Source organism: Chiloscyllium plagiosum, unplaced genomic scaffold, assembly GCF_037043375.1.
Source record: "Chiloscyllium plagiosum isolate Xiang-an unplaced genomic scaffold, Cpla_swu_hap1 HiC_scaffold_5, whole genome shotgun sequence".
In the NCBI taxonomy this organism is placed as follows: Eukaryota; Metazoa; Chordata; class Chondrichthyes; order Orectolobiformes; family Hemiscylliidae; genus Chiloscyllium; species Chiloscyllium plagiosum.
In genome coordinates this window covers 111,032,740-111,047,272 of record NW_028270143.1, presented here as the reverse complement: position 1 = coordinate 111,047,272, position 14,533 = coordinate 111,032,740, and the positions used below count along the sequence as shown (strand labels likewise).

Here is a 14,533-nt window from a genome sequence, read left to right as displayed (position 1 = left end):
TAAGGATGGCACATTTTCTATAAGACACCAATGAGTCAGGGTTTTTATAACAATCAGCAGTGACTACATGCCACTGGGCTAGCTTTTTAAATCTAGATCTTTTATTCAGTTCCAATTTCACTGTCCAACCTGGTGGGATTCAGACCCAAATATCTAGAATATTAGGCAGTATTTACATACCAAAAATGCTTTCTTGTTAATGAAATCCTGATGCCACATCCTGCAACATTCTGAATCAAATTTATTGTATTGTTTTAGTTATTACTGCTAGACTTCCATTCCATCATTTGTGCAGAGCTATCAGTCATCATTCTCCTTGCACCATGTCTTCGTAACTCCTTGTGTCATCTTTTATCTTGACCTTCAGCAATTAATGTGAAACCTCTCTTTTTAATGGTATTTGGTCTTCTCTTATAAACATGGCTATTTTGTTCAGTATTTGACATGCCTGTTCATGAATTACCTTGGAATATATTACTAAAACAATTTTACATGCTTGTTTTTCTAACCCTTGATCTTTACAATGTTTCACATTACTTTTCCCTTGCACATTTCACAGGCACATGATAGATCTGTCTCATATCAATGTGGCACTGATCATGGATGAATGATTATTCTTGGAATGAAAACAAAGCCTCGCTCTCATGCAGAAGTTCAGATCAAGTCAAATGAAGAAACAAAATGGCTGAGCTAGCATACAGTGATCAATTTCTAACCAGTGTGTATGCTATTAAATTGGTGAAACCAAAGGAGTTGGCCCAGGTCCAGTGTGGGATGAAGGATGTGATGCTTCTGAAGAAGACTGTGTTTGTACTCTTGTTTCCACATGTTTATTGTTTGTTGTCACCAAATGGAACAAAGTCTTTTGCAAAACACCTCTGTGGATTCAAAATACCACAAAAAAATGACTTAACTGTGAACAGTGACTGAAGTAGGCACTGTAGAAGTAGAATGGCTGCTTATCAAGCGTAATAGAGAACTTTTAATGGTGAATAACATTAGATAATGGTTGCTGCAGAATTCTTTCCTTGCAGGTTTATAGTTAAGTGTTTAATGTGTACCCCTTTAAACAATTTTGTACCTATAGTCTGACTAGCTTCAAAATAGCCCATCATTTTGCCCTACTAAAGTAAGAATTAGCTGAAAGGAACTCAGATTTGCATTGGAAAGTGCATGTTAATGACGGTTTCAAGTATAAGTTAGTCCGTTGTTTTAAATCTCTTAGAAGATGCTTAACTACAAGACTAGAAAGCAACTTGAAGATAGTGTTTTGGTGAAGGTGCTTGCCTGTTTATTGTAGGTTGGAGTATGAAAAAAAATGAAAGTAATACTTTCTGTTGGGTCAGTAAGATGCGCATTATTAATTTCACTGAAAAGCATCATTTGAAGGCAAAATTACTTGCATATTCAGACTACAAAAACACGTTCAGATTCCTTTTGTTCAGCAACCAATGGAACATCAAATTATTTAAAGAGTGAAATATAAAGAATCTCAACCAGTTTCCAGGCCAAATGATCTTTAAGTGTTAACCTTTATGTTAAATATCCCAAATACCTGATGATCATCTGGAATACAGCTATTTATGTCATTGAAATAGTAAGCAAAAGTGTGAATTAGTTTGGAGCTACAGATTGAAGATAGTCAGATTCAGCCATTATGTGAATACTGCCAGAGCAGTAACAGAATGAAAATCCTATTACTTTGTCACATGTTAATATGTAGCTGGTTTGTTCCACACTATAGAACATGAGACTGAACAAAGAACTCCTTCTGTGCTTTCTGCAGGTGTTTTGAATGTTTCGTTCATGGTTGTAACATAAGGTATTCATCGCTATGATACTGTACATTTCTCAGTGTGAAACGTTTTGAATTAAACTGGGCTAAGTTCTAACAGGCATGGCGAAACATTAAACTCCAGAATCGCGTTTTCATTCGCCTGTCTGTTGGTTGGTGACTTTTTTAACTATAAAACTTGCTGAATTTCAGCCATCCATACAAACAAATGTTTCACTGCCAGAGGCAGTGACTGCTGACTTGCTCAGTTTCACGTCTTGGACTTGCTGGTGGAATTGTTCAAACACCAGACTGCCAAAGCAGATGGACCTCTGCTTCTTGCCGATGACAATGAAAACTGAAAGACCTTCAGAAGTGCAGTTGTTTTGCAAGGCATCTTTTGGCTAGGGATCTTGTGCAGTGGGGACAGGAGAAGAGAAAACGATTTTAGGTTTTTTAACAAGTATGTGCTACATAGCAAAGTCTATGTCTGTCTCTATTTCGGAGCACATTTTATGGTGTAATTTTGTACAAAAAGGGATACTCGTCTTCCCCTTGAAAGATTGAGAGTTAATAATTTGAATTGTTGTCTTGCTAGTAATATCACCTGCATCTCAAATGTCCTGAAGGATATTGTGGGATTAAGTCAGTTTTTGTTGACCTCATTAGCCTTTAGTATTTAGCTCAAGTACAGCTGTGAAAACTGTCATGGAGGATTTGATAGTCAAAGAGACTGAAATACGACTTATGTAGAAAGATACATGGATGTTTGTAAGATTGTAACACATCCTTTGAAAGAGTTTGCCCTGTGTTGCCCCATTTAATAAAACAGTCTAATAATTATTGAAGCATAATGTGCTTCAGATTTGTTGAAACTTTCCCAGCTTTTTCAGATGTCGCAGCTCATTGAGGATTTGTAATTGCTTTCATAAAATCTATTCATAAATAGATCTGCACATTCTGTTAATGCTCATTTATGGCTGTGAAATGCAGTTTCTTGCACTGTATGCAAAGGAGGATTAGCACTGATGATCCACAAAGGAGAATATACAGAGTAGGAAATTTCTGACAATGACAGGCAGAAGTTGCAAGACTAGGAGTAAATTGAGTTTATGTGCAAGTTTCTTTTTCATATTGGATGCTGAATCCAGAGTGGGCACAAGGATTGAAAGTATCATGCAGATTTTCATTTTAGTTTTATCAGGCTTGCCACAGACACTCATTTGAAGTAGAATTTTGCCTGGGCATAATGGAGCTTTCTGTGCTAATTCTCACAAGATGAGGAACAGTTTGATTGTATCATGGTCACATTTAGGTAGATTGAAATGCATTACAAATGGTAAGGGTTATTGGCCATTATTTTGTTTTCTCATTTACTTGAGTTTGTGTGATGTCGTGCACATAAAATTCATGAGTCAGACATTTTAGTTCTCTTTGTTGACATTTGTCATCTTCAATTGAGAAACCTTAATGGTTTACTACTCCTGCATATTCCCAGTAACACAATTTGCAGCTCGTATTTTATATATATTTATATATACATATCTGTCTTCTATTATTGAAACAGCAGCTTGCATTGCTGAAGTCTTTTGAGAGAGAAGTATTTACCGGTTTATATTATTAAGCTTTAATGGCAGTGGCCATGTTGACACATGAGAGATGAGGTGGGGTAGGACATGTCACATTAAAAATGTGTTTGGTAAAACTTTAGCGTATCGGGGAAGATGTGCTGCAACCATCATCTGAGTTTTTCACTGCACATTAGTGGGTTTCATGTAAAATGCAAAGAAACATTTGTCTGGCAGCATGTAAGTAGAGCAAAATGCTTTCAAGTCATCAGTGGTGTTCATCTACTTTTTAGAAGTTGTGCATTAGCTAATAAATTCTGAAGTTGCTTGTGTTTTTTTCCATGTATCTTAGTTCAAAGTTTGTTGGATGCAATGACTATTGACCTGAAACAAGACATCCTGTGTATTAATACATTTTATAAAGATCACAGTTCTTCCATATGTACTTTCTCCTGTTTATTTACATGGGTCTTCTTACTCAGGGGTGACATTTTGCAAATTCCTCTGTGTGTATGTGGAGCCAAATTTTTTTCGTCCCTCATGCAGTGAAGTCATTGTGAGAGTAGTAGGATGCACTGGGGTTTAAAAAAAAAATCTGTAATCTGTGTTACAGTTGAGCTTTAATTAGAATGTTCTGAAGATTCTAAGCATTTTTGTGTCCATCATTATGTAGCTTCTAAATTTGTTGTCCTATACATTGTAGGAAGTAAACTTGTACTAGTCAATGAGGATTGTTGAACCCACCTTGACAGTTTGAAGGGGCATGCTTCTAAGTGGATTGCAGTGTAAACAATTATCCTTTTTTATGCCATCTACATACAGTATTCTAAAATTAGTTGTTGCCTTGAGGTGCTCGGATAGCCTATATTTTTTGAATGTGGAAGCAGGAAATCAACGCAACATGTCAAATGACTTTTATGGTGTGTTTTAGGGAAACATTGAGTCATGCTAGTTCTTTGACAGGACTGTGGTTTCATGTTCTAAACCATGTCAGCTGAGCTCTCATGCCAGTTTTAAAAAGTAGAATACAGTTCCTCCTCAGTTGAAGTAGCCATGACTTGATGGTTCATAACGCATCATCTCAGCCAATTTTCACTACATCTGCTTACCACAGTTTAAAATGTTTGGCACTTTGAGGACTGCATTCTCTATGCAAGAGTTTGTTGGAGAAATTTTAAAATGCTGTATGTAATTAATATGGTAATAGCTCTTAGCAAAGCTTCCTCCAATCTCCTGTTTCCCCCCAAAAAAGTGTCTGTTCCCAAAGTACTCTTTCTTTAACACTAGTTACAAATAGTTGCAGGTGAACTGGCAGGAAAAGTTGTCTCCTTTATTTACTCTTAGATTATTTGTTTTAAAACACATTCAATTTGTGTTTAATAGACTTGTGACTGGACATGTTTAGTTGTAATTTTGGAGCAATCATAACTGAAATCTTTAAAAGCCTGCAGTTAAAACACTAGCTTGTTTATAACAGAAGATTCTCACTAACCCTAGACACTACTTGTCATGCTGCCCTCTCTAACCCCATTACACTCAAGCCTGCACATAACTTGAAAGTTGAGGGAATAAGCTTGTTTGGCACTTAGATTCAAATAGATGTAAATATTTTAAAGTGCTTTATAGATAAAATGAAATATCCTGTAGATAAGTGTCAGTTTCGTGGAAATATAAATTAATGAAGCTGGCACTGTCCTGATTGAAGAGTTAAAATGTAAAACTGTAAGGGAACAAGACTAGCCATTTTCTCCCTTTTAGTTTAAAACCCTGTAATGTCTTTTAGTCTTAAGCTGGTGCTTAACATTAGAATTATGTGATATTTTAAGACCTGAGCTATATTCTGTTTAGTATTGTATTATATGGTGCTGCTTTTGCACTTGTGATGTTCCTTTAGTGTAGCATTGTTCAAGTTTGTCTCGCTTTATTTTTGTGATGTTGCTTTATTTGCTTTTAATTTGGCTTCACTTACTCACTTAACAGGTTTTACTTATTTATTTATATTGTGTTATTTCCTCCACTTCTAGAATAGAAATTCTATTAACCTTTTTATATGAGAGAAGGATTAAGAATTGATTGATCCATGGCTCAAAGGTTTGACATTTGTTGAGCTATTAAACAGCCCAGTGTTCAACTTGTATTTAACACGACACAGCAAGTCAAATGTTTTTGAATTCATCAGCCCTCCTTTTATACCTATAACCTCAATGCTACAGAAATAACTGATTTTTTTTCCACAATCATTTTTATTTTTTCTATAATTTCAGTGCAATATTTATATGTGGCATTTTTAATTCCATTTTTATCTTTTTATTCTTTAAATAGCTGAGTTCATAATTGTTTTTGTGCAAAGCTGCTTCTTATGAGATAGGGTGCTCTTTCCTTAAAGATGAAAAAAATGCACATTTACTTAAAATCAGAGATTGATGAGACTGTGCACATCTTTCAATTTGTTTCACCTTTAAATTGGTTACTGTTTCATTAGATAATATCCAGTGGGTAATTAAATATTAAGCATTGCTGCAGTTCTATGTGGTTAAGATCTCAATCCAAAGGATTTTGTGTAAGACCTACATTTTAATTGCCGACTAGGTTGGTGCTGAAAATTGTGACCATCATATTGCAAGTGTTTGTGAACAAACTGATTCTCATTGAATCTTGGTGTAGCTTTTATTAGAGCTCTGTATAGAACACAGTTGGGAAGGATCAGTGTGTTGTAACATCAGCTTGTATGCTGTTTTGTCTTTGTATCTCTTGGCCCAGGCTTTCCACAAAAAATACATTGCCAATAACAGCCTCTGTGTCTAAACTTATGAAAGCTGAAGTTTTCCTCCATTGCGTAATGGTGATAATTGACTGCTTGTAGGGCTAGTGTTACATAGACAAACAAGATTTTCATTCGAATTCTGAATCCCAGACTGAAGATTTTGCATGTTAAAGTTTAAAAACTGTATATGTAAATTGTAATACTTTACACTGGAAGACTATAGCTTTAAAACCTTCAACTTACTGTGGCAAGATGCTGAATTGAAAGTTCCTTTCCTATAGGTCAGGATAATGCTTTTTTTAAAAAAAGATTGTATTTGGCACATCTTTAGTTTTAAGTTATGGTTAAAATTATAGTACTGTATTACAGAATGTATTTGCTATCTGGCATTCTTGAGTAAATTATCAATGTTATCCAACTAGGGAAAAAAAACTTCATTTTAAAAATGTTTTATCAGAGACTTTTTTTAATCTGTCACTTCGTGCACAGAGTTGCATCCTTTCTGCTGAGCAGAATGTGACATATATCGTACATCAATATTTGATTTCTTAGATTCTTAGTTTGATAGCTAGGCAGATCAGTCAGAAAATAATAGGATTGTCTGTTCCTTTTTAATTGTAGTTTCACAAAATATTGCTGATGGTCTTGGTTAATGGTTTTCCATAACAATAGATAGTCTACCAATATCGCAGTTGATGGTTACAATGGGTGATGTAAGTTGTGTAGTTGTAAAGATCTGTCCTTATTTTGATATTGATTGTGTTTTATTAGTTGGTCACAAAGTATGTGTTGCATGAAAATGAAGCTTATCGATCTAAAGTAACTGATTTCAAATAACTGCTGTTCCACCCAGCAACCCAAATGACTAGAACAGTTACTTAAGTTACACATTCCCTTCATCCATGTTTTCTTTCCTCCTCCTGAGCATTTTAGGAAATATTGCTCGCTCAAAAACTGCTATTTAAAGCCACATGATTTCCCTGGTATCATTTCTCCAAGCCTGGGCTGAGGGTTAGCAGGGAAATGGATATTGTTTATATGAATGTTTTAAGTGTGCAATGTTGCTCACAATTGTGTTCTTTTTGTAGGAAACAAGAAATATGAGCTGGTGTTGGAGGTGAAGTTTCTAACATATTATCTCTTTCCCACCCCCCTTCCCTTCACAGATGCAGCATTCTGAGCAGATTGTATTTATCTGGATAATAATTTTTGCCTGAAATAACTTTTTTTATCCATAGGGAGTTTAATGTTTTTTAAAAATTATTATTTCTTAACTACTATGGAGATCTATTTGGTGCTTAGTGATATGGTATGCTTAGCATTTTCAATTCTTCCTGCAATGTAGTGTGCGTATATTTCAGAAAATGCTTTCATGCTTGTCTTCACACGTTGACAAAAACTGTATTTGTTGTATGTGTGTTTTCTGATTTACAGTTTAGGCTTTCATTTGACACTGACCTCTTCCATTCTATTTCGCTGTTAGGGAGGGAGTTTCACAGTTGCTCATGTAACAGTGAGCACTTTTAAATTTGTTTTTGCAGTCCATTGTAATTACTTTAACATAATGAGGTAGCTTCATATCTAGCTGCATGTGACATGAGTGACATCACATTCTATGTTTAATGGCTGAGGAAAGTTGCTATGTTAGTCTAGAGGATACTTTGAACTTTTATGCTTGAAAATTTGAAGATAATTCACGAAATAATAGCTGAAGAACATGGGCACCATCTAAGTAGCTCTATTTTAAGTAGTTGTCGAGAATCCACTGAGTGGTTTGTGATTTGGTAATACCTCATTTTTCTGCGATATACTAACTAATTTAAAAATTGCATTTTGTTACAGGAAATTCATGGAGGCTCTGACCTATAGCCGTGCTTGTCAAATGTATATTGAGATTTTCCTGATGTATGTCACTAACTTGCTGTTTTTCTTACAGTTTAAGCGCACAGAAGGAATATAGAGGGATTGCCTATCACTTGAGTTGCCCACTGTTTTCGGTGGTAGAAACGATTAGCAGTTTAGCAATTCGACACATGAAAACTGAGCACAGTTAACTTAAAAGGGTTGTTGTATTCAAAGTTACATCTATCACTGAAGTTGATCCTTCCTAACCTGAGTTTACAATTGGGGTTTAAGTAGATGTTCTTAGGAGATATAACACGTTAAACTTAGTAATACTATGACACTGTGACATTACGTTGGAATACTTGATGTAAGAGTTTTTAATTTCTGGTGAATGGATTTGGAGTTGTCCAAATATAGTACTGTACTACATTTTATAAATGCTTAAATATTCTGTTCAAATTTTCAATTTTTTTGATTTTTAATCATTTGTGGAGTCAATCAGATTTTTGTTTTTACTGTTTTGTCTGTTAAAATATTGACATTTTATATTCAAATGAATTGTATTTGTACTGCTGAACTGAATAGAATGATTTGATAATAAAAACATCTTAAAATGAACTTCACATCTTTTGTCTTTATCATTAACAACTTGGTTCATACCATACATGAGACACCTCTTCCTTATTTCCCACTTGAAAGTTGAATAATTTATTACCAGTGATAAATAGTAAACACAGATTTGTCGTGTTGATTCCAGTTGAGGCCTGTCTTTTCCGTAGCACTATCCCAGTATTCCCTAGTGTCAATCTAAACGATCCCATTGCGCTATTTTGAAGAGCGGGGTTTGGGGGGTGCGTTATTCTCGTCTTACAACTATTTATCCCTCAGTTTACAAATTATCACAGTACTGTTTGTTGGAATTTAATTTGCAAATTTCCGACATTAACGATAACTATACTTCAAAAGTAATTCCTTTGTGGGATCCTGAAATAATGAGAAGCACCATTCAAGTGCAATGCTTTATTTCTGTTTTTACAGTGGAAATCTCCTAAAAGAATGACTCTTTGCCAAGTAGTAATTTTTCTTGATAATTTATTTTTAATTTAAATCATGGGACCCTTGCAAGTGATGTCTGACAGACATGTAGGGCTGGATGGATGAAAAGGAATATCAGTCACACATGAGGGGAGCTGCATCAGGGTTTGGGGCAGAAGACTAAATATTCACCCTCTTGACATAATTGAGTCCAAATGAATCACTTGACACCAAGATACACTTTGTTATGAAAGGGTTTTATTGTTTCACACCAGTGAGAAAACCTCTGGGAGTACAGAAGCTTCTCCACTGAACAAAGAGAAACTTGTTACACGTTTGCTCTTAGCTCATAAGATACAGGAACAGACTTAGGGAATTCAGCCTATCAATTCTGCTCCACCATTCGATCATGGCTGATACGTTTCTCAGCCCCATTCTCCAATCTTCTCCCTGTAACCCTTGATCCCCATATGAATCAAGAGCCTAGTGTCCTCAGGCCCTAGTCTCTCCTAGTGGAAAGATCATCTCCATGTCCATTTTATCCAGGCCCTTCTGTATTCTATAAACCTCAATGAGAACCTCCCCCACCTCCAAACCTTCTGAATGCATTGGGTACAGACCCAGAGTCCTCAACTACTGTTCATATGCCAAGTCCTTCATCCTGGGATCATTCTTGTGAACCTCCTCTGGAACCCTTCTAATACTATTGCATCCATCCTTAGATATTGGGCCCAAAACTGCTTAATATTTCCAAATGTAGTCTGACCAGACCCTTATTCAGCCTCAGCAGTACACCCTTACTCTTGTATTCTAGCCGCCTTCAAATAAATGCCCTGAATTGCAGACAGTCACGTTCACTTGTCACCTTGTGATGGCTTCTACTTATGCAGCAACTAATCACCCCTCTTGATCTCCATAACAACTTCCAGTTCCACAAGCTTTTGAGATCGTTGTGCTCCTCCAATTCTGGACTATTGATCCTCCCTAATTTTAATCACTCCAGCATTGATGAACATGTTTTCAGCTTCCAAAGACCTAATCTTTGGGATTACCTCCCCCCTTCAAAACCTTTCCAAAACCTACCTCTTTGACCAAGCTTTTTGTTATCTTTCCTAATGTCTCTTTATGTAGTTTTATGTCAAATAATACTGCTGTGAAAAGTCTCAAAGCATTGTACTCCATTGAATGTGCCAGATAAAAATATCCCAGGCTGCCTTCACTCACTCACCAACTTGGAAGAAGAACATCTCATCTTCTGCCTCGGGACCCTTCAACCCCATGGACTTGACCTGTTGCCTCATTTCCACCCCCCCCCCCCCCCCCCCCCCGCCAAATCTTGCCCCAGCTCCAACCTTCCAGCTCAACACCATCCTCATGACCTGTCCCACCTGTCAATCTTTCCTAATGAGGGGCTTTTGCCTGAAACGTGAAATTTCCTGCTCCTTGGATGCTGCTTGACCGGCTGTGCTTTTCCAGAACCACTCTAATCTTGACTCTAATCTCCAGTATCTGCAATACTAACTTCTGCCTAGATAAGAATATGTTGAGTTATCCAACAAGGGATCTTAAAGATCCTTGTGTTGGATCGGGGGGAGGTGTGAAGTAGTAATGGGAAACACTGCAGTTCAGGTTGGCAGGGATAATTGGAGAAGCTGAAAACATCTGAGACCTATTGCAACAGCCCCAGTCCAAAACATTGTTCTTTCCTATTATTCTTCCTTGGAGTTTGGGAAATACTGGTAAGCACTAATGACCATCCGAAATTGCCTGTAAACCAAGTAGCTTGCTGAGGTATCTCAAGAGAAGGGTTGAAACTCCAAGATGTTGCTGTAGATTTGGAATCATATAGGGGCTAAACCAGACAAGGACAGCAGATTTCAGTAAACTAATTATTTTTTTCTTAATACGATAGTTTTATGGTCACCATTACTAGAATTTTTCAATTCCATGAGTATCAATTGAATTTAAATTCTGTCAGAACGTTAGCCTGGTTCTCTGGGTCGTTAATCTAGAGATATTACCACTAAGCCACTGTTTCTCATGCATTTACTTTTGACATCCTCGAGAATCCCACAGAGCAATAATGACTATAAAATTTGCCTTCTATCAAAACTCAAAAACAGATGTGTTCAATTTCACATAATGGGCATTCAAGCTCACTTCTATGACAGGAACAGGCATGTTTGGGTAGGAGGTGTTCATTTTGTAATGTGTATCTCCAAGTAAAAGGATGTAAGATTGAGTGAAGATAGATTCAAGTTCTGTCCATAACTATGCCTTCTGGAACATTTCAATTGCACTTTGAGAGTACAACTTAAATATGTTAAACATGCCTCCTTTTGAGAAAGGGATATGCAGAAGCCCCAATATATGCTTATGTTTAAGATATGAGGCAAGTTCCAGTTGTGGTCCTCTGTTGTCTTGGGGATGCAGAGGTGGAGGGAGGAGAACCAAGTTTTTTCCCACAGTTTATTGTCAATGCTGCATCTACCACTATAAACATGTTTGAGCTATAACATGTTTGAATTTTGAACATTAGCATCAGATGATCGCAGAATTGCTGAGATACGGAAGGAGCTTACTCAATTCGTTGTGTCTGCACCAGCTTGTTGAGCATTTTGACTTAAAAGCAAGCAAACTCCCCTTGGTCTCCAAGAACTGCAGGGAATGTACAAGCATGCATAGAGGATCGGTGGATTGGTTAACCAATGGAGGACTGGTGAATCAATAGAAAGCAGACAGAAGGGATCTCTCTGGTTGGAGATCAATGGTGAGTAGGGTGCTGTAGGGGTCAATGTTGGGTCTGCAACTGTTCATGATATATATATATATATATCAATGATTTGGAAGAGGAGACTGAGTGTAATATAGGAGAAAGTGAGGACTGCAGATGCTGGAGATCAGAGCTGAAAAATGTGTTGCTGGAAAAGGGCAGCAGGTCAGGCAGCATCCAAGGAGCAGGAGAATCGATGTTTTTGGCATAAGCCCTTCTTCTGGAATGAGGAAGGTGTGCCAAGCAGGCTAAGATAAAAGGTAGGGAGGAGGGACTTGGGGAAGGGGCATTGGGAATGCAATAGGTGAAAGGAGGTTAAGGTGAGGGTGATAGGCCGGAGAGGGATGGGGGCGGAGAGGTCGGGAAGAAGATTGCAGGTCAAGAAGGCGGTGCTGAGTCTGAGGGTTGGGACTGAGATAAGGTGGGGGGGGGGGGGAAATGAGGAAGCTGGAGAAATCTGCATTCATCCCTTGTGGTTGAAGGGTTCCTAGACGGAAGACGAGGTGCTCTTCCTCCAGGCGTCGTGTTGCTATGGTCTGGCGATGGGGGAGGCCAAGGACCTGCATGTCTTTGGCGGAATGGGAGGGGGAGTTAAAGTGTTCTGCCATGGGGCGGTTGGGTTGGTTGGTACGGGTGTCCCAGAGGTGTTCTCTGAAATGTTCCGCAAGTAGGCGGCCTGTCTCCCCAATGTAGAGGAGGCCACATCAGGTGCAGCGGATGCAGTAAATGATGTGTGTGGAGGTGCAGGTGAATTTGTGAAGGATATGGAAGGATCCTTAGGGGCCTTGGAGGGAAGTGAGGGGGGAGGTGTGGGTGCAAGTTTTGCATTTCTTGCGGTTGCAGGGGAAGGTGCCAGGAGTGGAGGTTGGGTTGTTTAGGGGTGTGGACCTGACGGAGTCGTGGAGAGAGTGGTCTTTCCGGAACACTGATAGGGGAAGGGAGGGAAATGTATCCTTGGTGGTGGGGTCTGTTTGGAGGTGGTGGAAATGACGAAGGATGTATCTGGAGGTTGGTGGGGTGGTAGGTGAGGACCAGTGGGGTTCTGTCCTGGTAGCGATTGGAGGGGTGGGGTTCAAGGGCGGAGGAGCGGGAAGTGGAGGAGATGCGGTGGAGAGCATCGTCAACCACATCTGAGGGGAAATTGCGGTGTTTGAAGAAGGATGCTATCTGGGTTTTTCGGTATTGGAATTGGTCCTCCTGGGAGCAGATGCGGCGGAGACAAAGGAATCGGAAATATGGGATGGCATTTTTACATGGGGCAGGGTGGGAGGAGGTGTAATCTAGGTAGCTGTGGGAGTTGGTCGGTTGATAGTAAATGTCCGTGTTGAGTCGGTCGCCCGAGATAGAAATGGAGTAGTCTAGGAAGGGGAGGGAGGAGTCTGAGACGGTCCAGGTAAATTTGAGGTCGGGGTGGAAGGTGTTAGTAAAGTGGATGAAGTGTTCAACCTCCTCGTGGGAGCACAAGTGAGCGCCGATACAGTCATCGATGTAGTGGAGGAAAAGGTGGGGAGTGGTGCCAGTGTAGCTGCGGAAGATGGACTGTTCCACATGGAAGATGGAACAGTCCATCTTCTGCAGCTACACTGGCGGAACACCTTCCACCCCGACCTCAAATTTACTTGGACCGTCTCAGACTCCTCCCTCCCCTTCCTAGACTACTCCATTTCTATCTCGGGCAACACGGACATTTACTATAAACCGACCAACTCCCACAGTTACCTAGATTACACCTCCCACCCTGCCCCCTGTAAAAACGCAATCCCATATTCCCAATTCCTTCGCCTCCGCTGCATCTGCTCCCAGGAGGACCAATTCCAATACCAAACAACCCAGATGGCCTCCTTCTTCAAAGACTGCAACTTCCCCTCAGACGTGGTTGACGATGCTCTCCACCGCATCTCCTCCACTTCCCGCTCCTCCAATCGCAACAGGACAGAACCCCACTGGTCCTCACCTACCATCCCACCGACCTCCAGATACATCCTTCGTCATTTCCGCCACCTCCAAACAGACCCCACCACCAAGGATATATTTCCCTTCCCTCCCCTATCAGTGTTCCGGAAAGACCACTCCCTCCGCGACTCCCTCGTCAGGTCCACACCCCCCAACAACCCAACCTCCACTCCCGGCACTTTCCCCTGCAACTGCAAGAAATGCAAAACTTGCGCCCACACCTCCCCCCTCACTTCCCTCCAAGGCCCCAAGGGATCATTCCATATCCTTCTCAAATTCACCTGCACCTCCACACACATCATTTACTGCATCCGCTGCACCTGATGTGGCCTCCTCTACATTGGGGAGACAGGCCGTCTACTTGCGGAACTTTTCAGAGAACACCTCTGGGACACCCGCACCAACTAACCTAACCGCCCCGTGGTGGAACACTTTAACTCTCCCTCCCATTCCACCAAAGACATGCAGGTCCTTGGCCGCCTCCATCGCCAGACCATGGCAACATGACGGCTGGAGGAAGAGCGCCTCATCTTCCGTCTAGGAACCCTCCAATCACAAGGGATGAATGCAGATTTCTCCAGCTTCCTCATTTCCCCTCCCCCCACCTTATCTCAGTCCCAACCCTCAGACTCAGCACCGCCTTCTTGACCTGCAATCTTCTTCCCGACCTCTCCGCCCCCACCCCCTCTCCGGCCTATCACCCTCACCTTAACCTCCTTCCACCTATTGCATTCCCAATGCCCCTTCCCCAAGTCCCTCCTCCCTACCTTTTATCTTAGCCTGCTTGGCACACCTTCCTCATTCCAGAAGAAGGGCTTATG

The 14,533-nt window shown here is 39.9% G+C and overlaps 1 protein-coding gene across 3 annotated transcripts in view; it reads left to right on the top strand.

Annotated features, from left to right (window-relative positions):
- Window positions 1–8,569, top strand: part of rbm33a (RNA binding motif protein 33a) — a 163,721-nt gene extending 155,152 nt beyond the window's left edge. For all 3 annotated transcript variants that reach the window (XM_087987564.1, XM_087987565.1, XM_087987563.1), the window contains one exon: window positions 560–8,569. In XM_087987564.1, the coding sequence (XP_087843690.1) occupies window positions 560–611 (52 nt within the window). In that variant the 3' untranslated portion in view covers window positions 612–8,569. The remainder of the gene's footprint in view (window positions 1–559) is intronic.
- The last annotated feature ends 5,964 nt before the right edge of the window (window positions 8,570–14,533 follow it).